At 37.3% G+C, this 25,743-nt stretch overlaps 3 protein-coding genes across 7 annotated transcripts; 2 read left to right on the plus strand and 1 right to left on the minus strand.

Annotated features, from left to right (window-relative positions):
- On the minus strand, positions 600–5,279 carry LOC109845423 (quinone oxidoreductase PIG3-like). 2 transcript variants are annotated; one of them, XM_020414670.1, is made up of 7 exons: positions 4,932–5,279; positions 3,955–4,134; positions 3,038–3,119; positions 2,841–2,948; positions 2,439–2,597; positions 1,648–1,878; positions 600–911 (listed from the first exon to the last, which is right to left on the minus strand). In XM_020414670.1, exons 1-6 carry the CDS (start codon positions 5,277–5,279, stop codon positions 1,682–1,684), a joined length of 1,074 nt encoding a protein of 357 aa, XP_020270259.1. In that variant the 3' UTR covers positions 600–911; positions 1,648–1,681. The 2 variants fall into 2 exon arrangements, with proteins under 2 accessions (XP_020270259.1, XP_020270260.1); XM_020414671.1 differs by lacking the exon at positions 600–911 and having other exon boundaries at positions 1,774–1,871.
- Positions 6,237–12,605, plus strand: LOC109845250 (endonuclease 4-like). Of its 3 annotated transcripts, XM_020414481.1 has the most exons (10): positions 6,237–6,318; positions 7,046–7,153; positions 7,232–7,412; positions 8,065–8,172; positions 8,268–8,323; positions 10,160–10,243; positions 10,358–10,450; positions 11,164–11,231; positions 11,433–11,503; positions 12,157–12,605. In XM_020414481.1, exons 2-10 carry the CDS (start codon positions 7,049–7,051, stop codon positions 12,189–12,191), a joined length of 801 nt encoding a protein of 266 aa, XP_020270070.1. In that variant the 5' UTR covers positions 6,237–6,318; positions 7,046–7,048; the 3' UTR covers positions 12,192–12,605. The 3 variants fall into 3 exon arrangements, with proteins under 3 accessions (XP_020270070.1, XP_020270072.1, XP_020270071.1); XM_020414483.1 differs by lacking the exon at positions 12,157–12,605 and having other exon boundaries at positions 11,159–11,231; positions 11,433–11,467; XM_020414482.1 differs by lacking the exon at positions 7,046–7,153 and having other exon boundaries at positions 6,239–6,318.
- Positions 12,714–18,109, plus strand: LOC109845249 (BTB/POZ domain-containing protein At5g03250-like). 2 transcript variants are annotated; one of them, XM_020414480.1, is made up of 5 exons: positions 12,714–13,414; positions 13,547–13,616; positions 14,123–15,313; positions 15,713–16,226; positions 18,005–18,109. In XM_020414480.1, the coding sequence occupies exons 1-4, from the start codon at positions 13,356–13,358 to the stop codon at positions 16,208–16,210; spliced, it is 1,818 nt and encodes a 605-aa protein (XP_020270069.1). In that variant the 5' UTR covers positions 12,714–13,355; the 3' UTR covers positions 16,211–16,226; positions 18,005–18,109. The 2 variants fall into 2 exon arrangements, with proteins under 2 accessions (XP_020270069.1, XP_020270068.1); XM_020414479.1 differs by lacking the exon at positions 18,005–18,109 and having other exon boundaries at positions 15,713–16,391.

The following is a 25,743-nucleotide window of genomic DNA, read 5'->3' on the forward strand; positions in this document are numbered from 1 at the left end:
CATTTTCATAAGGGAAAATTTGTAAAATAGATCATTTTTATGAAATATATAACAAAATAGATCACTTTGAAAAATAATTAGCAAAATAGATCTCTTTTGAAAAAAAGAGATCGATTTTGAAAAATAAGGCTCAGAAAACATACCGGACTACTAGTCCGGTATGTTTAGAGCCAACTAATCACGGATTAGTGACCCAGAAAACATACGGGACTCGTAGTCCCGTATGTTTTCTGAGTAGAAAATTTTACTAATCCGTAATTAAAACATACGGGACTACTAGTCCCGTATGTTTTCTGAGCTATTTTGCAAAATAGACTTCTTTTTTACCTGTTGGCCAAAAAAAGATCTATTTTGCTAATTATTTAGCAAAACGGTCTATTTTGCTAAATAATTAGCAAAAACGGTCTATTTTGCAATTTTTCCCTTTCCCTTTTCATAATCACATCAGTGTGTGGAGATGGTCATATTCCTTCAAGTTTTCCTGCCCTCGTTTCTCTCAGGCAACATACATGTAATTTGCTTTTAACCAGCACAAATTAGCCTGTCATTATGATTTCAAATCCAAGTAAAAACTTTTGGCTCATCATCAGAGGATATCATAAAGTTCATTCAGCTCAACTCTTACATAAATTTTTTTGGCAAGCACTTGGTCTGCATTCTAGAAATTCACCAACTTGTTCATAACAAAACTTGTTACAAATAACTCAACTTCTCCCCTTTTGGCAGTTTCAACAAAATCACTCGTAAAACCACGAAGAACAAGAGCAACCAAAAGAAAGAATCCGATACGTAAATAATCTATCCGCAGCAACAAACCATCGCTCAAGTTTATTGTTGCAGAAACTAGAAGTTCTCAGCAGATTGCAGCATTGCTCAAACCAGGATCAAGAAACGCAATAGCGGAAATGTTCCTGCAAATTTCCCAAGGAAAAATCAATAAAGTAAGCAAGGGAATCAAGAAATGCACTATAATGATTAACGCATATCGTGAAGGAACTATTATTGTGTTCAACCCAGACTGTCCACACAAAGACATCACGTTCATCCTACACGTTTCTGCATGAAACTACAGAGGCAAAGAGCTTATCTTTCAATAGTAGAAAGAACGAAGGGTTAACTGCAGACAGGCCAAATGAACTTACTATCCATGTAGTTTTATTGTTGCAGATAGGCCCCGAGTGCAATTTTTTTGACCCTTTACAGGGGGCCTATCTGCAACAATAGTACTCTTTCGGGAGGTCTATCTGCAACAATAGAATTACATGGGTAGTAAGTTCAATTTAGCGATAGTACAGAAGAGTGCAGGGGGACTGCACGCAATTAACCCGAAGATTGAATCCAGAGGATCCACAAGAATTTGGTTTATTCAAAGAAAAAACCTTGTTCTTTGCTATATATGATAAACGAGTCGCTGGCGTCAAAATGTCCCAGCCCAATAGGGAAATCCCAATTCAGTCATGAGTATATGGGACCAGACATGGGACACACAGCATCTGTTTCTTCATTTCTTTAATGGGACTCTACATAAAGTCAAGGCCAAATAAAGGGCAAAAAAACAAATTTTCACGTAGAACACAACAATCTAACGAAGACCAATAATAAACCAATAATTTATAAAGACTGAAGGAAGTTTGAAAGCATTCTCACCTTTCAAGGACCCAGATTTTTTGCTACGAACATGCTAAGGAAGTAACAGTATCTTTCCGATATTGGCACTGCTTGCCATTAACCTGTGTGCCTCCGCTGCTTCAGACAGGGGAAGATACTTGTACACCACAGGCTTCACTCGGCCTGCTGCTATAGCTGGCCAAACATACTTCTCCACTTCTCCAACAATCACTGCTTTGCTTTCAGGGCTTCTATGCCTCAACCTGGCAGCTTTATACAAATTGCATTTTAGAACAAAGATGAAAGAAAACAAAACAAAAAAATTTATTGGTAATAGTGAATATTATCGACTAACTCTTTGCTTAGAAACTGAATGTAAAAGAAACTGAATGTAGAATAAACAATGAACTTCCTGAAAGAAACTTTTAAGGGGAAAACTTAATCCTAAAAAATAATCCCAAAAAACTCCACATTTATTTTCAAAAATTGTTCTTCGACAGATTAAATTGTCATATAGGAGTCAGACTTCAACTGTTGAGGAGAAAAACCTCTCTAGATGTCTCTCTATAGAAAACCAGACGGGGATGAAGAAGAATGTGACTCGAATCTCGTTATCAATTCTATATCAGTGCAGTTGATGCAAAAATATCAGTGAAAACAGTGCATATTAGTGCAAGCAAACAGTGAAATTGGTGCAAATAAAATGTGTTACTAGTGCAAACAATACGTGAATCAGTTTATATAGGAGATGGAGGGCCAATGGAACTGCTAACATGATTGCTGACAAAGAATCCTTTCTAAGTGAAGATAAAGGGTAGCAATTATAATACCTTGAACAGTAAGCCTCTTGGAAAGTAAACATGAAAGGTTAACATCTGCAACCATGCCTTCCATGCAACCAATGATAAAAAGCCTTCCATCCATAGCCAAGCTGTCAAGATTTCGCTGCAAGTATGGCCCACCAATGTGATCCAGTACAACATCAACACCTGAACAGTAGTCAGTAGATCATTCAATTTAGAAATGCACATGATCATACTCAAGCTTATAGGATCAATAGAACATAGAAAACTATCGTGTGGATTCTTTGTGGTGGACAGTTAGTGGTCCAAAGAAAGAACTCTTGCGCATCTCTAATTTTATTGTTCTTGCACTGATTCAAGGATCCAACCTTTGGACCACCAGTTGTCAATTATATAGGATCCACTCGATATTTTCTCAAGGGAACACACCTTTATCTCCAGTCTCTTCTTTGACCCGTTCAACAAAGTCTTCAGTCTTATAATTTATGCAAACATCAGCACCAAGATTCTTGCATGCAGCTAGTTTTTCTTTGTTTCCTGAAATCAAAAAATGTTACACAGATGAGAGCGTGAACATGGTTAACAATGAATGTTTAAAAAGCTCCACTTTATTACCATGGTCACACCTGCTGTAACGAATACTTTAACTCCAAGGTACTTAGCTATCTGGATGGCGAAGGTGCCGATTCCACTGGATCCCCCATGAATCTGCAATCTACTCTGGTCTTAGAATGAGTATTTAAAAATTTAGCTAAAGCATTTCCATATACACAGATGTCTTCCTCCACATGCATTTTCATTTTCCTCAAATGTTTTTTTGTTTTTTTGCTTTCGCTCCCTATTTTCCTCAATTTAATATTACATCGGTTGATAATAGTCAATATATATGTAGTTATGTACTAGTCATTATTAGATGATATTAATGGTATTCATTGCTCATGCACATCAGATTGGCATTCTTAAATCTGACATGATACAGTCGATGTGTATCGACATCAATAAATACTTCAAACCTCAATCCATTTGTTCCTATGGGTTATAATGCTTAGCATTCCACATTTAAGATATGCTTCTCCTATTGAAATAAAACATTAGCAAAAAGAAATGTAAATATAGGATAAATGTGAAAAACAACGAGGCTGAATGATGACAATCAAATATTGCTATCAGATGAACTTTCTCTATTAATTTATACCATAATTACTTATTTCATACATGTTTTCGCCCATTTGTTTGCATTTTTCTACTGGGCTACCACAAAAGCTCACAATTTACTAGCGGGCTTTCCTCTTTCCCCTGTATTCTCCCTTTCAACGGCTAACTATGGTGATAGCCTGGTTATCTTCATAACAAGTGAATGCTTGTTATCTTTATCGAGATAAAACCCTATCTAATATAGAAAAAAGGGTCTCAGCAGATGTGGTTTCCTTAATATTCCTTTCAGCAAAAGAAGGAAAAACTTTTCAAGTTCTCATTTAGTTCATAATCTTCTCATTATAAAGATTTTAAATTACAGATTATCATGACAAATCGAAACACTCACGAGAAAGGTCTGCCCTGTGGACAATTGACTCATCATGAAGACAGTCGACCAAACAGTACATGCTACTTCAGGAAAACTTGCGGCTTCTATCAAGGAGACACCTTGAGGAATGGGAAGAACCTGGGAAGCTGGAACCGCCACCTTCTCTGCATACCCTCCTCCATTAAGAAGAGCACAGACCTACAAATGATCAGGGAACAAATACTATTAAATAAATGGATCTAATTTCATTTCAGGTTTCTCAATCAAGCAGTTGTACAGTTATTCTCCATGAAGAGAAGTAATCAAGTAAAGTAAGAAATAAGAATACTTCAACGGTATGCCATTATATTTGTAAGAGAATCCAATTTTATTCCAAATATTAAATAGTTGAAGCAGCAGATGGTGCAAACTAACAGAAAAAATAATACTTCACAAATCACTGTAAGCCAGCAATCAATTTTTTCGTAAATCTGGTGCCAAACGTTTAACACACTTGTTCCTCCTTGATGGGGCGGTGATGGAAGATAATGCATCTATATATTTCAGGATCGTGCCTGGCGCTAATATTTCAAGAGTATATTTAACTTGCACCACTGGTGTTTTGTGAGACGCCCTAAGCTGAATCTAATGCGATGAACGATGCACAGTAAATAGCCACGCAAATGTTGCACTGATAATTTGAGTTGTTTATTTCCAGTGCTACTTGGATACCTAAATATTTAGCTCTATAACATGCCAAGTGCACGAACACTTGATTACTTATCGCATGCATGGCTTCACACGTTCATACATGCACCTTCACAATGAATAACAGTGCTCAAATAAATCGACATTATTAATCTCTTAAGCAAAGAAGCCCCAATTCTCACTACAATCAGTATCAAAAAACTACAAACACCGCTAACTAATTCCAAATCATCCACAAACAGAAGAAAGTGGCTAACTAATACCCATTTCAACCCCGAAAACCCCAGACCTTCAACCCCAGCAAATACCTGGTCCCCAATCCTCCAGCGATCCACAGACCGGCCAGCGTCGATAACGGTGCCGGAGCACTCGAGGCCAGGGTACGGGCTCGACTCCTTCGGGATCATAATCTCTGTCCGCCGGTACCTCGCCGCGATTGAGAGGCGGATGGCGGCGACCTTGATGAGGACATCGCCGTCTCCGATCGCCAGCGGATCGCCGACTTCTCGAAGTGAGAGATCGCCGGAGGTTGTTACCGTAATAGCTTTCATGCTGCTGGTTACGATTATTCGCCGGCGGCGGTGGTTAGGGTTTTGGAGGAGGAGGGGTTTGAAATGGGGCAGGAGAGGGAGAGGCTTGAACGCGACGGAGGACATTTTCTGAATGGGCCTTTTTTTTTGCCCGGAGCCCGGTTGGAGAAGTTGTTTCTATCGACCCGCACCCGTTAACCACTGATCAGGTCGGGTTGATTCGACGGGTCGAGCCAAAATGGCTCCCATCCCCAATATGTGTGTTGATGTGCATTGTTTGGTTGGTTTTGTTGACGAGAAAATTGGCTATGAACTGACAGCCTATTTTGTAAAATGGACTGTCGACCCGAAGACATACGAGCCTCACATTTATGTGACTAGTAGGGACGCTCATATGGCATAGACCTGACAGTCTGTTTTGCAAAACGAGTTGTTAACTCTTATACATTTTCTCCCTTGTTGATAGATAATGCTTTTGAGATTAAAGTTTAAACTCATATATTATCAATTTTTATAAAACAATATGAGTTATGGTGATAATTATATTCAGAACGGATTCGTTTAAAATCAAATCTGCAGTATATGATTCGATATTTAGAGTGTTGCTTTGTAGGAGAAATGCAGAGTCCGGCTATAGATAAACATTGGCCTAAAGTTTGCTCATTCTCTACTTTGAAGTTTTAAAATGATTAGATGGTATCCAGCATACAGTCAATCCGCATGATAATATAATCTATAATACAATATAACTTGTTGGCTTTCTTAATGAATAAAATGGGCTAACGCGCCCCACATTTTCTCAAAAATAATTTTTAGTTTTATAAAGCTAAAAATTGTATGCCGCTCTTTTTTTTAACTTTCTTAATCAATAAAATGGGCTAACGCCCCAATTTTCTCAAAAAAATTTCGATATCTCGCGAGAGTTTATTGAATTTAGATAATCCAAAACCCGAAAACATCGTATCCAATATTTTAATGGGTTTGGATCAACCTTGATTTTAGTTTCTCTGGATCCGACCCGGATTGGGATCTAAGATTTCCATTTCCTCAACCCGCAATCCTACTTCTTATTGGTACCAGCGAGGAGCTGTCCTGTTATCAACGAACACGAAATCGAAATTTTCGCGCGAAATTAAGCAAAGCGGAGATCTACAAAATCTCAATCGTGAGTCCTTCTCCATCAAAAATTTTCGACTTTTTTTATATATTTTGATTTTTGATTAAAACACAAAAAATCTGAAAAACCTCAACAAAACCCTAAAGCTAACATTTTGTGGGTTACAGAATTATTTGCTGTAATTTTTCCAAGTGAATCTTTGATGCCTTTTGAATTTTTTCTTGCTTGCTGAATTGCAGCATATAAAAGTTAAAATAAAAGGATAAATTTTCAAAAAAATCCGGTTTACAATAATAATCGCAAAAAAGACTAATTTCCAAAAAACCGACATGGTTTCAGCCTCAGCGTTGAAACCTAGGTCGGTTTCTGAAAAAAATTCAAAACTTCACGTGAGTTGAACTCCCGTGAAGTTTAGTAAGCTTTATTAAACTTTACGGGAGTTCGTGAAGTTTCATAGTTCAAAAAAAAATTTAAACTATGAAACTTTACGAGAGTTGAACTCTCATGAAGTTTAGTAAAACTTACTGAGGGGAGTTCAACTCCCGTGAAGTTTCAATCTAGCAGAAAATGCTAAATAAGCATTAATTTGTAGATTAAAAGTTCAAATCCCGTCCTATGCGCTGAGGCTGAAACCAGATCGGTTTCTGAAAATAAGTTTTTTTTTGGGATTAAAAGTCCAAAGAGGACTGTTTTGAAAATTTGTCCTTAAAATAAAATGTACCAAATAAGCATTAATTTGTAGACAAAAATCTCTTATATTGTTTAAATCTAGCAGAAAATGCCAAGGGTCTGGTGCTTTGGGTTGTTAATTTGCCTTAGCCTTCTCCCTGGAGTTGTCTCTTGGGGAAAAGATGGGCACTTTGCGGTTTGTAAGATCGCAGAGGTGGGTATTTTTTGTATTTGAAAAAAAAAAGAATCTTTATTTTGGATTGCAAAGGCTGATATGACTGTACGGCATCAGGGCCTTTTGACTGACGAAGCTATGTTGGCTGTTAAGATGTTGCTTCCGGAATCTGCTAATGGTGACTTCGCTTCGCTTTGTTCTTGGGCTGATGAGATTCGCCATTGGTACCATTGGCGCTGGACTAGTCCACTGCATTATCTTGATACACCGGATTTCAAGTGCAATTACTATTACTGTCGTATGTTCGGTTTATCTTAATAATTACGGGCATATGCTCCTTGTAGTTATTTACGAGTATCTGTACTGGATATAAAAATGCACCTGGCATGGTTAAAATATATATATGTTTAACCCCAAAGTAGAAAAGAAAGTTTCACATTCATAATGAACGTGTCGGGGTATGCCACCTATATGATATTACTGAGATTTTATAAACTGTTACTTTCTTTGTCTTTAGTTGTATAATTTGGTAGCATAGATTCAACCCTTGTGCCTATGTTTTCTTGGGTTTAATGTTTATGTTTTCTTGGGTAATTGAAATTTGAAATCAGCAATCAGATTCTTCGACATATTTTTCACCTTATTCTTGGACGACTTTTTTGTTGCTTCTGTTGACTTGCGAAAGGGGTTCGTCTAATTCCCTCTTCCATTTCTTTAAATGGAAATGGTAAAGTTTCTTATAGTCATAGCATATGATAAAATGTGTGAACTGTGAAACCTTCAAAATCTTAAATGCAATTTGCCTTTTCATTATTCTCATTGTGAACAATCCTCTCTACATGTTGCTTCTTATTTCCTGTGTTATTATCCACATAGTTATCACAATATACTAAAATGAAGCCCACTTGGTAATTGACATGAATGTGTCTTTTTTATGTGCCATCTAACAGGTGACTGCCATGATTCTTATGGCAAGAGAGACAGATGTGTTTCTGGGGCAATATATAACTATTCTACACAGTTGGAAGCCTATCAACGCCCTGAATCAGAAGAGAAATGTACACGATGTTTTTTTTCAAAATACCAAAATCATGTTTTGGCCTGAAAATTTATCCACTTGGGTAACAGATAAAGTTTTGTTTGTTGTCTGCAGATAATCTTACAGAGGCTCTTTTGTTCTTATCACACTTCATCGGTGACATTCATCAGGTGTGTTTTCTTTGGCTTGAGATGAATCAGTGATAAGAAAGAGGTAAAACAAGTAAATGATATGTCATAATTATTTGAAAATTGCATGTCATACTGATAGAGCCTGTTCACGAAATGTAAATCTATGTTTATATAGATTGGTAGAAGGATAAAAGGAGAGTTTTAAAATAATAACTGGAACAACATTTTGGGTTATTTGGACTGAAATATGTAGAAACTTCTGGAGCTAGGAAACAATGGTATGGAGAACTCAATAAACTAAAAACTCCAAAGGCCATTGTGAACTTACGAAATGGTGTGGTGGTATATGTGTCTGACATCGGACATGACTAGGTCACTCCATTCTTCTAAAATCTGAATGTATTTGAAATAATAATAAACAAGTTTGATTAAAAACACTGGAAAAGCACACAAATACTCAAATTCCAGGCTTTGCCTTTTCATTATGTATTGCTGCTAAAAGATCAAATCTTGGTCACGAAAATCAAGTGGATGCAATGGAGTGGTGGCACGCAAAAACATAGCAATTCAACAATGTCTTTCTATTCTATAAGCTTCTAGGTAGTTCATGATTACTACAACAAACCAAAGCAGTACTGTTTAAGCAATGTTCTAGTTTCCGTAAGGAGCACCGGAGGAGATCATGGAAACTTTTAAGGTTTTCTTAGCCAAGACTTACAGGCTACGACTTAGTCAGAACTTGATGGAAACCTTACTCTCAAGGCAGGGCCACATACTTTTTTTTGTGTGTGTGGTGGACCGGTGGTAGTGGCAGTGGCCGGGGCGGGGGCGCTTGGCCCACCAAACATTTTGTTATTTACATGTTTGGTCAATGGTCAGTTAATGCTTAAATCTTCAATTTTCTAAAATTAGTCCCTCAATCAATGAAATAGCTATAAGGTCGCCTCAAATTCTTAAATTATTTAAAATTAGCCCCTCAAATAATTGAAATTGCTATTAAGTCACCCAATTCTCATGAGTAGTTTTTTTAAATTAAACATGATAATGAGGAGACCTAATGGTAATTTCAATGATTTGTGGGACTAAACTTTAGATAATTTTTAAAATTGGGGAACCTAATAGCAATTTCAATGATTTCAGGGACCAAATTTCAATATATTAAAGATTTAAGGGAGTAATTTGAATTTTTTAATTATGAAATAAATAAGAAACAACTTATGCATGTATCTTTGATTACTGCCCCCCACCCCCCAATCCAATAAAAAAAACATTTCTGGCTCGGCCACTTCTTACTATTTAGCAGGCATCATTAGTTCCAGCTTAATGGTCTTTTTATGGACAGAGCTTTTCATCGTTATCATCAAAACTGAAACATGTCATGAATCAATTTCTTATCATCTATATGTAAATTAAATTCGATATAAGGATACTCAATTTGGCTGAAATTTTCACTTCAAAAATAAAAATAAAATAAGTGTTCACCTTTCTTCTGTATAATAGGCTCCTAAATATATTCTGAATAATCTGATGGAGAAGTCTGTTATACCCTGCCTGTTGTAGTTTCTGTTAGATGTTTTGTTTTGGGTCTCTTCATAGAGACATCTTTTGGTGATTTGGTCTAATACCCTCCAACTCGGAGTCTCGGGCCAAATCACAATCAGATATCTTTTGTAAAAACTCTCTTTTTTGGTTTATATATACATGATAGGGCAGTATGCCTTATTTTCATTCAAAAAAAAAAAAATCTGATGGAGAAGTCTTGTAACCAATGTTCCGAACAATAGTAATAGCCATTCAGATTAAATTCTTGTTCCTTATCATTGAGTATATTAGTGATCTCTTTGTATCTCTTATTCTCTTTCCTTTTCATTACAGCCATTACATGTTGGTTTCACAGGAGATGAAGGCGGAAACACAATAATAGTTCATTGGTATAGGCGAAAGTCAAATTTACATCATGTAAGTTCTGTTTATAATGAGATCACACTTTTACTGTTATGCATAAGTTCTGCCCCCTCTTTTTGATGGGCGAGTGTAATGTTTTAACATAAGAGAGGCTGCTTTTTCCTCCAGATATGGGATAACATGATCATTGAGACTGCATTGAAGAAGTTCTACAACTTGGATATCAAAACAATGGTGCAAGGCATCCAATCAAATATTTCAGTACGTGTTCCATAACATTGTTTATACAATAGATATGATCCAAACTACTTGCCTGAGCTTTTTCACTCATATTAGGAAATTGCAGCTTTCATTGTCTAATCCTACAGGATGAAGCATTCTATAATTAATATCATACTTTTTTGTCTTTCTTTTGTGAGATAATATGTTATTTGTTTTATAAACTATTAAAATATTTTATATAATTTAATTGTATGCAGTGCATTGTGGATATTGGCTCAGGGTCTTATTCTGTCAAGTCCAAGACGAGTTTCTATTAGTTGAATTTGGTTCAGTAGTGCTGTCCCTCGACTTTTATTACTGTTTATCCATTATATCTTTCAAAAGCGTATTCTGCGGTATAATGATAAATGCAAAACTTGATGGAATAAATTTCCTGGTAGAAACCACAGCATTTATTTGGCATTCTAGATGGAAAATTATGGAGTATGTGATCTCTGATGTGACTATTTGAGTATAATTGCATGATGTTGCAAAAGTGATTCTGTTTTGAGAAATGATACTTCATGGACTGAGCATGCAAGTTTGACTATGAGTTATACATCACCTGAATATCATGTATTTATATAATTAATTTATCTGCGGCCCCTTATTTCTATATATACAAAAATAGAAGTTGTCTTTGTTGAGTACTGTAACTAGTATTTCATGCTTACATTGACCGTGTCTTTCTATTCCTCATCCTTCAAGGACAGGACGACTGGTCTACTGTAGTTCCTTCATGGAAAGATTGTGACTTCAATCAGACAGCTTGTCCAAACCTGTAAGTGTGTCTCGGATTGGTTACTGAAATTTATAATTATACCAAAGTGATTTTTATTCCTGTCAAATTTCTACTGGATGACTGAGTAGAATAGCGTGGAAAGATCATTTAATCCTTAACTATACAGTGGATTTTTTTGTCTCAAAATTTCAAAAGATGATGCAACTTCAATGGCATTTTGATTGGTTTTAAACTCTGCAGTTACGCTTCTGAGAGCATTCAGTTAGGTGCAAGTTGCATACAGGAATGCCACTGCCTGGAAGCACTCTCGGGACCGTACTTTAAAATCAATGCTAATAGTCCCCAAGACACTCTTTAAAGATTGTTTAAAGTCCTACTTTCATAAAAGAATTGAGATCTTCTCATTCAGAGTACTAGATGGTCGATAAGGTGCAGTATGCTGATGTATGCCATTAGTAGCTACGCTTCTCTCCGGCTTTTTTGAGAATTAGTTGATAAACCCCCCCCCCCCCCCCCCCCCCCCGTCTCGCGCCCCCCCCCCCCCCCCCCCCCCCCGCGAATATTCATTATAACATGAGGTATCCTCCAGATCCAAGAGAAGAAAGTCTCCCACCTAACAAAAGTCAAAATACTGCATAAATGAAAACTAACTGTCCATATTGGAGACTATTGACGAATATCCCTCAAGAAAATATCCATATCCAGAAAAAAGTACACAAAAAACAACCTGAAAAAATAAAATAAAAGTCGAGGCCTACACATGATAAAAACATCGATCAACCTCTATAATGTGTAAGCAAAGTCTATCTTTACTATTCTAACTCCAAAGTTTTGGTCTTGTGCATGTTCTTTCATTTTTGAAGTAAAACTAATATACCAAAGGACTAAACATCATTAATTGGAAAAAAAAAGAGGAATCTTGTTCATATTGCTGACTATGTTTATGCAACTGGTGGTTGCTTTCAGATGAATACTTCCTCTCTCGCCTGCCAATTGTAGAGAAGAGGCTCGCCCAAGGTGGGGTTCGCCTTGCTGCCACCCTCAATCGCATATTTCTTCGCCGTCGTTCTTCCATCTCTGCAGCCTAATGGAAAAACTTACGTAGATCACTGATATGACCAAACTTTGCTTCACAAGTCTTTCGCCTTGCTCTCATCTTTGCATAGCTTCCCCCTTAATCTTTCTAGCTCCATGAAGAAATGCAGAAGGGAAGCAGAAGCAACTTTAATGTTTTCTTCAGTTATTACCTGCAAAGCTTTCTTTGATTAGTTTCAGAAGATGCCTATGTTTATTCTGGAATCTGCAATGTCATTAGCTTGTAGAAACCAAAAGCTTCTACATGTGAGATAATTGAACAAGAGTTTTTGCACTCAAAGGGACGTGTTTGTGTGTATATTGCCTTTATTTGCTTCAGCAGAATTCTTGGGTCCTTACAGTGCTGGCTTTATGGTTTTTCCATGCCCATTAATTTGTTGAGATTGCATTATGGTTATAACCTTATTAAATATATAAAATTATAGACGACTGGTGTATAGTTGATTCAAACTAGCAAAAACAAGCTTCGGTAGTAAATGCTTCTAATCATTTATGGCTCATTTTGAAGAGACTGATTCTCTGTGACATTACTCTTGCTTCAATGCCATAATATTATGTGCATGAAATATTTTCCATCATTAATTTTTTTTTTTTACTGAACAAAGAATAGAAATAACCAAGTTGACTTTGCTGAGATAATACCACCGTTTTCTTCTATGTTGGAAGTTTAAAGGTTTGAATCTACCTACCTTCTTACAACGTTAGATAAGCGCTAGAAGCTGTCATCAACTTTTTTAGCAAATTCTACCCTCTTATTTCTATTATTATTATTATTATTTATTGGAACCAAGACAATAATTTATTTTATTTTATTCAAAATTAAAATTGCATTGCCAGGTGGTTTCTATAGAGAGGTCTGAGGAGGTGGTCTGCTGATTGTTGGTTCAAGCTTCTCCATCACTCCCTTGAGACCCGGGCTTTGCATAAACCTCTGCCACTTTCTAGCTTTAAAAAAAATTTAATAAATCAACAAAATTACTGAAAGAAAATTTTTAGATTCAAGTCTTATTTATCTCCATTTTTCTCTCTGTGATCTTAAACCAAATAGTTTCAGTTCCATTGGAAGAGATGGCAACAATGGCTCTTGGATCGAAAGGAGAGGCCTTTCAACTTGAAGGCCAAACATGGTATTTATTTATTTCATTAGTTCTACTATAATTTTCTTGGTTTACTTTGTCAATTAGTCCATTTTCTTAGAATGCGAAGAAAATTTGATTCATTACATTCATGAAATTCAAGAAATAATCGCTTTTATGCAGGGTTTGCAAGAATGAGCTTCCAAGTGATATTATTATTAATATAGGAGAAGTGTCATTTCATCTCCACAAGGTTTGCTTCTCTTCTTTAATTCCATTTTTCATTTCTTTTTACAAATGAATTATTTTTTTTCCTCCATTATAATATAGCTTTAAGCATATATTTATCAACTTATCGAGAGTTTACCTTAAAAAAATTGTGTATATTGATTTTTTTGTAAATTTCGTTATTACATATTTTCACTTTCAATATGTGAATAGGGATTCTTTAGGGAATGAAATAAGGACAATTTAATCATGAAACATTAGAATTTTAGTCCATCTATACTGTAAATATGGGCATACATATTAATCTAATTCTACTATACAAAACAAATGCAATGGCACCCAATGGTATATTTTATGTGTGTTAATGAATTGTGGAAGTCCAAGTTCCTGGATGTATTCTTCAAATTTGTTCCTTTAAGTCTTCATTTTTTTCCTGGTTTCGATAATAAGTAATCTAGGCTTATTTTTATTGAACTTCTTTGAATATGAGTACCAATAAGGCTTTTATGTGCTAATATTTCTTTCATGCAGTTCCCATTGCTGCGCAGGAGCGGCCTCCTGCAAAACATGATCAATGACCATCAAAGCGAAGATGGAAAAGGTTGCATTCTTCAGCTTCATGATCTCCCCGGTGGCCCTAAAGCCTTTGAACACGTAGCAAAATTCTGCTACGACGTCAAATTTGAGCTCAACACTCTCAATGTCGTCTCTGTGAGATGCGCAGCAGAGCATCTCGTCATGACTGAAACATATTTAGAAGAAAATCTCATCAAACAAACCGAACATTTCATCACTGAAGTCTTTGAACACAACTGGAAAGAGTCATTGCGAATTCTTGAAACCTGTCAATCTTTTCTCCCTCATTCTGAAGATCTCCAGATAATATCGAGATGCATTGATTCTTTAGCTGTGAAAGCTTGTGCTGATCCTACTATTTTTAGCTGGCCTTTTGTTTGCTCGGCGACTAATGGTAGGGTTATGTGGAATGGGATTGATGCTATTGGAGACAAGCCGAGATCACCAAAGGCTGATTGGTGGTATGAAGATGTTTCACTTCTAAGCCTACCTCTATATAAAAGACTAATTTTGGCAATAAAATCGAAAGGAATGAAACCTGAAATTGTCTCTGGATCTTTGAAGGATTATGCGATAAAGCACATACCGACGCTGAACACTATGCAAGCAAACGCAATTTCAGCTCAGTCTGAAACTGAGCAGAGAGTTATCATTCATGAGTTAGTCGAATTGTTACCAACCGAAAAGGGGGTAAATCCTACAAGATTTCTAGTATGTTTGCTTCGAGCTGCTATGATATTACACGCGAATCCTTCGTGTTGGGAGAATTTAGAGAAAAGGGTTGGTGCACAGTTGGATGAAGCAACGGTAGAAGACATTTTGATACCAAACTTGGGTTATACAGTTGAGACTCTTTACGATGTAGATTGCTTTCAGAGAATTGTGGAGAGTTTCATGTCAGTGAATCAACCTGTTAATGATACATATTCTCCCGGAATTGTTGATGAAGGGCAGTATTTGATTAATTCTACTCCTTCGTTGACGCCGATGACAATGGTGGCTAAGCTTGTTGATTCATATCTTGGAGAAGTTGCATCTGATGTTAATTTGAAATTTCCAAAGTTTCAGGCCTTGGCAGCTGTTATACCTAGTTATGCCAGACCTTCTGATGATGGGATTTATCGAGCTATTGACATATATCTTAAGGTAATTCTGTTTTGCTATGAGCTTTGACATATGTTGAAATGGTTCATATTTGATTTATGTGACTGTTAGACATCCATAGATCACATAATATGCAAAGATATCAAGCTAAAAACCCAACCAAAAAAAAAGCATAAAATCTTTAATGTTCTTCCTGAAGCAGTGGTATTTATGATCAAATTGAGATTTTCATAATTAGCATGTGTGAACTGCATCCTTGATTTACATGCATACAAAGTATTTTGCAGGACTACTTTCTCACTTGGAAATAATCAATGTCACAATTTTAGTGTGTTTCAATGTGCTTATCCTTAAGCTAAGTCTTCAAGTACCGAATCTTGTTAAAAAAAACTAATCACTGAAACTGTACTGATCATTTTCTTCCTTAATTTTCCGTTTCAGTCACACCCTTGGCTCTCAGACTCAGACAGAGAACAACTCTGCCAACTGATGAACTGCCAGAAATTCTCCTTAGAAGCCTGCACACACGCCGCTCAGAACGAAAGACTCCCACTCCGAGTCATCGTGCAGGTCCTCTTCTTCGAGCAGCTTCGCCTGCGAACCACCATCGCAGGCTGGTTCTTTGTATCAGACAACATCGACAACTCCAATGGCCACAGTAGCAATATTTGCGGGATTTCGAAGAATAACAATAGAAGAATGGTACAAAGCGAGATTTCGGAGAAGAATGGGGAGTGTGGGGATGAGGAGATGATGAATATGGAGAATGATGATGAGGTGAAGTTGAGGATTGCTCAGCTTGAGAAGGAGTGTTGGAGTTTGAAGAAAGATCTTGAGAAGCTTGGGAAGGGCAAGGGGTTTTGGAGAAGTTTGTGTAGTAAGTTTGGAGGGAGAACAAGGCAGGATTTTAATGGAAAGCAAGTGTTTATGGAGTGCTAGAATTGGCGTCTTATGAGTGAGTTCTTAAGTTTTTTTTTGAATTGTTTAATTTCTCTGTATTTTTTTGTGTTGTTCAGAATCTAGCGAAAGATTGCGCAGTGTAGCAACCCAATTTGTAATCTAAATGTCTGAGCACCTTGATAGGGTATGAATCAAAGGCCAATTGGTGTTCCTATGATTATTTCTTATTTAAGTTTGGTTGAGAAATTAGCTACTGAACTCCAGGACTGTCTACCTTTGCATCAGAATAAAACTAAAGGATCTGGCAATAGACTGATAGGGGAAAAAAATCTTCCTTTTAGAACACCAGATGTCCGTAAGGATTCTGAGTCAACATCAAAATAAATTTACTTGAAAAACTAGCTTCTGGATATTATCCACTAGACAACTACCTACCTTCTGCATGCAAAAAGCTATTTAAAGAGCACTAGATGTTCAGTGGACGTTATGATACATTATGATACGAAGGACAATTTCTCGTTTGTTTACACAAAATAAATCATTCTTTTTTCCAATCACATTGGTTTATCCATCTATTAACAAAGTCTACAAATGCAAAAGAAAAAACCCAAAGACTACTGTACTACACAGAACAAATGTCATTTACATAACTTAGTCTTATAATTCAGCCTGAGATGGGTCTTGGCAAGGCATCTGATGTTCTTCTAACAAGAGAGAGGACTGAGCTCAACAACCCGACGATGATCGCTAACTTCACCCGACCTCTTTGGGGAATTCGACGGCTAGATGAAGCTCTCTTCTCCATTGCCATCTCTCTCTCTCTCTCTCTCTCTCTCTCTCTCTCTCTCTCTCTCTCTCCAACAACCCGACGATGATCGCTAACTTCACCCGACCTCTTTGGGGAATTCGACGGCTAGATGAAGCTCTCTTCTCCATTGCCATCTCTCTCTCTCTCTCTCTCTCTCTCTCTCTCTCTCTCTCTCTCTCTCTAATGAATTCTAGTGATCAATGAATAGCTCAGCAAGTGAGCAGTTGAGAGCTTGTTGCTTGAAACTGAAAGTGAACTATAGAGTTCTTTAATTATATAGAGATCCTCATACAAAACTGCCCTTGTATCAAGTTAAAATTTTGCCAAGCTAGTTACTGGCTCTAGTGTGATTTTAGGAAAGAGAGAGTGTATAATGGTCTCCTGGATTTGATGGTTATCTCACTATCTGAGATTTCCTCCACTACACAAGTGGATTTTTTTTTTTTTTCATAATAAAAGATGTGATTTAGGCCTCTGAATCTAATCAAATAATGGAATCACTGAACCTAGATAGTTTGATCAGGTTACTAGTTGACATGATTATATTATGTTTTGAATTTCTCCATGTAAAAGTGTTTTACTTTTTCAATCAAGATAGTTTTTTATTTGGTAACAATATATAGTCTATCTTGGTGTACAGTCAACGATAGTTGGATTTGAAACAAATCATAAAGACTTTAGACATATTTTAATGAACTAGTATAATTTAGAAAATAGTCTCTACTCAACAAAAGATAACACTCATTTGAAACAACACTTTGAAGGAGTGAAACTAGTACCAATCTGCTCAGTGTCATAATTATTTTGCTTAAGATTAATTTTAAGCATTTTTCCTTTAAAAAGATTTAAGTACTCACTTAATTATCAGTAGAAAAGTGTTTCTTTTTTTCACTTTTAGACCTGGCCTTTTCTTCATATGAATTTGCCTTAAACTACATATTAACTATTTTATTTGGTAACTACTAGCTAAATAAACTTCAAATCTAAGCAATGATGAAGCTGTCGTGTCTGATCATATTGTGCAGGCCAATCCCTCGAAAATTTATATGGAATGCGGAAGGATAAATCGATAATTCTACATGTAGCAGGTAGCTCTAGTCTCATTATATATTTATGGACGCTCACTTTTATAATTGTGACTTTTATCAGATAGAAAGAAAAGAAACTTTAGTGCTGATGGAAAGTTACTGTGTCGAAAGTAAACATCTATCCGCTATAGTAATCGGCAACCGTAGATCCACTAAATATTACGGTAGCAATACTGTAGCAACAGTGGGCACCTACCACAAACTCACCTATATATAGCTCTCCCTAGCATTAAGTTTATATCATCCTAGTGTCTCCAATTAAGAGTGTCTCCAATTAAGAGTGAAAAAGAAAGAAAGAGGAAGAGAGAAAGAGTAAAAAATAGAGAGAGTTTCTCCTCAGAAAGAGAGATTGTAACACCAAAAAAAAAATTCCTCATAGTGGATTCTTCTATTATTGTCCGTGATTTTTACCCCAAATTCATTTAGGGGTTTTTTTATGTAAATCTGTGTGTTTATTTTATTACTTCTGCTCTACTATTCGCTGGGACTATGCTCTATTGATTAGTCCCAACAAGTGGTATTAAAGTCGAACTTAGGGTGCGTGTATCTGCTTATCGTATGCTCTGTGATGGTCACTAAAAGTGGATCATCCACATCAAAAAATAAGTTAGATTATTATTTATTCTTTGAAGGCATTGGACACTATTCACGAGTATGGTACTATTTTTACAAGTATGGTTACTATTCACGAGTACGGTTACTGTTCACATGAAATAGTAGAAGTTATCGTTCATAGTAGAAGCAATGGTGGCGAAATTCGAGATTGAGAAATTTAACGGGAGCAATTTCTCACTGTGGAAATTAAAGATAAATGTTACTTGAGAAAAGATAATTGTTTAGTAGCCATCGGTGCAAGGCCGGACGACATCACAGATGATAAAAAGTAGAATGAGATGGACGAAAATGCTATTGCCAATCTCCATCTGACATTAGCAGATGGGATGTTGTTAAGCATAGAAGAGAAGAAGACAGTAAAGGAGATCTTTGATACTTTAACAAAGCTATATGAGACCAAATCCCTACACAACAAAAGTTGCTTAAAAATAAGAATTTACACTCTAAAAATCACAGAATCTATATCGATGACCGACCACATCAACACCCTAAATACACTATTCTCCCTACTCATAACGTTGGGGCATACAATCGGTGTGAATGAACATGTAGGGCTTCTACTTCAAAGTCTGCATGATTCATATGATCAACTCATCATCAATCTAACAAACAACGTCATTACGGACTATCTAGTCTTCGACGACATTGCAACAGCCATTCTAGAGGAAGAAAATTGGCGTGAGAACAAAGAAGACATGCAGATAAGTTTGCAACAAGCGGAGGCCTTATCGGTGACAAGAGGAAGATCAATAGAACGTGGATCCAGTGGAAGTCATACTCATAGTAGATCAAAATTAAGAAGTAAGAAGAATATCAAATGCTACAACTGTGGCAAAAGGGGGTATGTGAAATCGGAGTGTTGGCATAATAAGAAGAGTGGTGATAAAAAGTCTTCGGAGCCATCAACATCTCAAGGATGCGTTGTCAGCACATCAGACGATGATAAAATTTTATACAATGGAGCAACCACTGTTGATGAAGACTAAAAAAGGTTTGCTGATGTCTGGCTTCTAAATTTAGCAGTTTCCTGGCGCATGACCTCCTGAAGAGAATGGTTTCACAAATATAAACCTATCTCAGGAGGAACTGTATTCATGGGCGATGATCATGCCTTGGAGATTTTTGGTATTGGCAAAAATCAAAATATTTAATGGTACAATACACACCATTCAAGATGTCCGACGTGTGAAGGGCTTGAAGAAGTATATTTTGTCTTTAGGACAATTAGATGAGCTTGGGTGTAAGACCCATATAGAAAACAAGATCATGAATATTGTTAGAGGGACGCTTGTTGTGATAAAAAGAGAAAAGATAGCTACAAATCCATACATGCTCAAGGGAGAAATCTTGTAGGAAGCTGATTCATGTGTAGCATCAACTAGCAGTAGAGAAGAACAAATCACGATGTGGCACCGTAAACTAGGTCATATGTCAGAACGAGGCTTGAAGATTCTCTCCGATTAGAAGTTACTTCATGTACTTAATTCGGTAGCTCTTTCATTCTGCGAGTATTGTGTTAAAAGTAAGCAACATAACTGAAATTCAATATATCGAGTTCTAGAAGCAATGTTATTCTGAAATTAAACATATCAACTAAAATCCATTCTGTGAGCATTGTGTTACAAGTAAGCAGCATCGACTGAAATTCAACATATTGAGTTCTAGAAGCAATGCTATTCTGAAACTAGTTCATTCTGATGTATAGCAAGCACCAGTTATATCCATGGGAGGAGCAAAATATTTTGTGTCTTTATTGATGATTACTCCAGGAGATGTTGGGTATATCCTATCAAGAAGAAGGCTGATGTGTTCTTAATCTTTAAAGCCCACAAAGCGTGAGTCGAGCTTGAATCTGAAAAGAAGATCAAGTGCTTGAGGTCAAATAATGGAGGAGAATACACAGACGATGAATTTCTTGCATTCTGCAAGTAAGAATATATCAAAATATAATTCAGTACTGCTTATACTCCTCAACAAAATTGAGTAGCAGAGCGAATGAATAGAACTCTGTTAGAAAGAACAAGAGCAATGTTAGCAACTACAAATCTGGATAAAGTCTTTTGGGAGGAAGCAGTAAAAACTATTTGTTATGTGGTGAATTGATCTCTATCAATCACAATACAGTTAAAGACACCGCTGGAGACGTGGACTGGCAAGCCAGCTGATTATTCCAACCTCCATATATTTGGAAGTCCAGTGTACATAATGTATAATGCCCAAGAAATTACAAAGCTAGATTCAAAATTCAGAAAATACATATTCTTAGGGTATGCTGATGGAGTAAAGAGGTATCGCTTGTGGGTTCCCACTACCTGTAAGGTTATCATCAGCAGAGATGTTATCTTTGTAAAGAACCAATTATAAAGTGAAGAGAAAGAAAGTTGTTCAAGGAAGAACTTGCAGACTATAGCTGTTCAGATAGAAAATGATCCAAATTCTTTTGAAACAACACCAGAACATGATGTACAAGAGCCAGTCGAGTCCGAGGCTCTAGAAATTCGAAGGTCAATTCGTAAGAGAAGACTACCGACTTGACACTCAGAGTATATTACGAAGAGTAATATTACATACTGCCTTCTAACAGAGGATGGAAAACCATCAACTTTTTTCATGAAGTTATAAACAGCACGGATGCATCTTTGTGGATGATAGCAATGCAGGAAGAAATTAAAGCTCTCTATAAGAATAAGACTTGGGTACTTGTGTCACTATCACAAGAAAGGAAGGCTATTAGAAATAAACAGGTCTACAAGATCAAGCAAAATGGAGATGATCAAGTGGAAAGGATATGCTCAGAAAGACGGTATTGATTTTAATAAAATATTTTTTCCTGTAGTTCGACTTACAATAATTTGAATAGTCCTGGCTATGAACGTCATATTTGACTTACATCTAGAGCAGCTAGATGTGAAAAAGAAAAAGAAAAAGAGAACTTTGTTTGCAGATTGAACAAATCTCTATACGGTCTAAAGCAAGCCCCGAGGTGTTGGTACAAGATATTTGATTCATTCATTATGAACCTTGGATATAACAGACTTAATTTAGATCATTATACATATTTCAAGAGGTTTGATAAAAATAACTTTATTATCTTATTGTTGTATGTTGACGACATATTGGTTGCAGGCCCCAACAAAGATTGTATCAAAGAATTAAATGCACAGTTGGCTAGATTTTTAAAATGAAAGATTTATGATCTGCAAACAAGATTCTAGGGATATAAATTTATCGAGATAGAATTAATAGGAAGATTTGGCTTTCTCAGAAGAATTATTTGAAGAAAATCTTACGGTGCTTTAACATGTAAGATTGTAAGTCAATTTCTACCACACTTCCCGTTAATTTCAAGTTACCCTCCAGTATGAGTCCTAGCAGTGAAGAAGAGAGGATGGAGATGTCTCGAGTATCGTATTCATTAGTAGTGAGAAGTCTAATATTCACTATGATTTGTACAAGATCAGACATTGCACAAGCAGTGGGAGTGGTTAGTCGATACATGACGAATCCTGATAAAGAACATTAAAATATTGTAAAGATGATCCTAAGATATATTATGAGGACCTTTGATGTTGCATTATGTTATGGGATCAAATTTTATTGGCAGTGGATATGTTAATTCTGATTATGCAGGTGATCCGCGTGTTAATAGCAAATCTACCACAGGTTATGTGTTTGCACTTGCTGGCAGAGCTATAAGCTGGATTTTAAAATTGCAGTCAGTTGTGACTACTTCAATAACAGAAGCAGAATATGTAGCAGCTACACAAACTAGTAAAGTGGCGATGTATTTGAAGATGATACTGGAGGAACTCGGGCATGAACAGAAAAAGATTTCTCTATTTTGTAACAGCCAGAGTACTTTACATTTGATAAGAAATCTAGTATTTTATTTAAAGACAAAACACATTCGAGTTCAGTACCACTTCGTTCGTGAGAAAGTAGAAGAATGAACGGTGGATATGTAGAAAATTCACACCAAAGACAACCTAGCAAATTTTTTAACAAAAACAGTCAATACTGATAAATTTATTTGGTGTTGATCGGTCTGTCGGAGACGTGAGCAATATGAAGATTACAAGATAGAAAGAATGATGTGAAGATTTGATTAATACTCAATTAAATCTTTAAGTAGGAGATTGATGGAAAGTTATTGTGTTGACAATAAACATCTACCCGCTACAATAATCACCAAATGCAGACCCACTAAATGTTATTGTAGCAGTACTGTAGCACTAGTGTGCATCTTGTGAGAAAGGGGGGGGGGGGGACCACTTGATTAGATTGACTAGCAAAAGAAGTCTCGTGAAGAGATATTGAGAGTGGGGGCCACCATGTGATTGAAGCAAATCAAAGACGTGTGAAGCCGATTGGTTGTTGTGCGTAGGCCCACCCGAACATGATTTCGCATAGGCTATAAATAGCCTAGGGTTTTCGTGAGGCAGAGGGTGTGCATGCGAAGGAGGGGATTTCGGCTTCTTTTTTTCTTTTTCTTTTCTTTGGCGGCTGCGCAGGTGGGTGCTTGGAGGCGTGTGCGAAAAGGAGGGAGTGCATGATCTTTTGGCGGCTGCAGAAAGGAGCAGAGCAAGGACAGAGGCAAAGGCTTTGTGCAGGCTGTTGAAAGAGAAAAACAGAGAGATATTTGTGTGTGTGTGAGATTATTTGAGGGTTTAAATTGTGAGAGTTGTAAACCTAGTTGAATTCTCTCCCCTCTAATAGTAGATCTCCCCCTCCTTGCCCCGTGGACGTAGGCAGTTTGCCGAACCACGTAAAATTGGTTTGTTTGAGTTTGTGGCAATTGTAATAGTTTTAGGATCCCTCGACAGGTCAGTCCTAGAACTGATGAGAGGAAGAGCCGATATCTCACTTGGTTGAGATATCCGCTTCAGATTCTTGTCTCCTTGGTGAGACGGAAATTCTTATATCGATCTTTCTCTCTTATTGTGCACCAGAAACTCTGCCGAAATTTCCGCTGCGCACAACAAGTGGTATCAGAGCCCAGATTCCAGATCTAGGGTTTGGAGGAGTAGATCAATTTGGAGGCCCGTTTAGGACTTCGTTGGTGATAAAGGTGGGATCTTTTGGTAAAGACTCTATCTTTTTAGTTTTGAATCTATTCTTTGTTCGTTGGTGCGTAAAATGTCGGGGAAAGAAGGTGCTTCGGGTGTCGAGGGCGGTGCTTCTGGCGCGAAGACCATTCAAAGTCTGAATATCCATTCTATGAAGATAGATGTGGAGAAATTTAATGGCACAAACAACTTTGGATTATGGAGATGCGAGGTTTTGGATGCGCTGAACGCGCAGAATTTGGAGGATACAATGGAGTTAGATGGCAAGCCAGATGAGATTGAAGAGAAGGTTTGGAAGAAGATGAATCGAACGGCGTGTGGTGTGATTAGGTCTTGCTTGACTCGTTTGGAAGAAGATGAATCGAACGGCGTGTGGTGTGATTAGGTCTTGTTTGACTCAAGATCTAAAATATGATGTGATGAATGAGACTTCTGCGAAGAAGATTTGGGAGATTCTCGAAAGCAAGTATTTGACCAAGAGTGTGGAAAATCGCTTGCATTTGAAGAGGAGACTTTATCGTTTCCAGTTGAAGAAGGGAACCTCCATTAGAGATCACATGAACCACTACACAAAGCTTCTTGCGGATTTGGCGAATGTGGATGTCAAGATTGAAGATGAGGACAAGGCGTTGCTGTTGTTGAGTTCCTTGCCCGACGAGGAATATGAGACCTTCGTTCTTACTCTGATTAATGGGAAGGCATCACTTTCGTATAGTGAGGTCACCGCTGCACTTGTGAATTATCAGCTTCGAAAGAAGGATAAGGAGGCTTCGGTTGAGCCGGTAGCGGAGGCGTTGGTCGCAAGAGGGAAGGGTCCAAACCGAAAGAATTAGAAGTCACAGTCTAGAGTAGGAAAAGATCAGTGTGCTTGGTGCAAGGAGACTGGTCATTGGAAGAAAGACTGCCCAAAGCTCGACGAATGGATGAAGAATAAGCAGAAGGGAAAAGGGAAGCAACCATCATCAGAAGCAAACATCGTATCGGATGGTAATAATTCTGACTCTTCTATTTATTCGCTTTCTATCAGTCCTACAGATAGCTATTCGGAGGAATCTGAATGGATGTTGGATAGTGGTGCGACCTATCATGTGTGCCCTAGAAGGGAATGGTTCTTCAGTTTTGAGAAGCTGGTGGATAGTGGTGTGGTGTACATGGCTGATAACCGTGCATGCCAGATCCTTGGGATAGGAAGAATTCGCATAAAGATGTTTGACGGGACTGTTAGAGAGTTAAACGATGTGAGATATGTTCCTTCTTTGAGGAAGAACTTGATCTCGATTGGAGCTTTGGTTGGAGAGGGTCTGAATGTTCGAATTGAGGACATGGTTCTTAAGATTATGGAAGACTCTCAGATTGTGATGAAGGGCGTCAGGAAAAATAACCTGTATTACTTGACTGGAGGTATAGTGGCAGGTAGAGAACTGACGACTTCTATTGATTCGTCTAGACTGCGGCATTTGGGGCTTGGCCATTCCAGTATTGATTCCTCGCATAGATTGAAAGAGGGTGTAAAGACCTGCAGTTTGAAGTCCAGTGAACATGTTGATGTGAGCAAGAAGACCGAGGTGAAGTTTGGCATCTCTATTCACCGTGCTAAGGGTCGTTCTGGAGGAGTTCACGTGGATGTATGGGGGCCTTCCAAGGGGGCATCATTGGGAGGTAATAGGCGTTTGGTTTCCTTTGTTGGTGACTGTTCTAGGCGTGTTTGGGTTGCAACCAAATCCCCTTTGGAGAAAGTCCTAGTAGTTTCCAACAGATTGAAGAAGTGAATCCCCATTGGAGAAAGTCCTAGTAGTCTCTAACAGATTGAAGAAGTGTGTAATAGACAGAAAGGTGAAGGTACTCCATTCTGGTGGGAGGTACAAGATGGACCTGTTTCTGTATTGGAGCCGAGCTCACGGTATTTCGAGACACTTCGTTGGAAAGGAAATCTTGGGGTAACTAGATAAGGTGACAAATTTGGAGAACCGTGTCTTGCTGGAGGAGGATCGGTGT

Source organism: Asparagus officinalis, chromosome 6 (genome assembly GCF_001876935.1).
Source record: "Asparagus officinalis chromosome 6, Aspof.V1, whole genome shotgun sequence".
Taxonomy (NCBI): Eukaryota; Viridiplantae; Streptophyta; class Magnoliopsida; order Asparagales; family Asparagaceae; genus Asparagus; species Asparagus officinalis.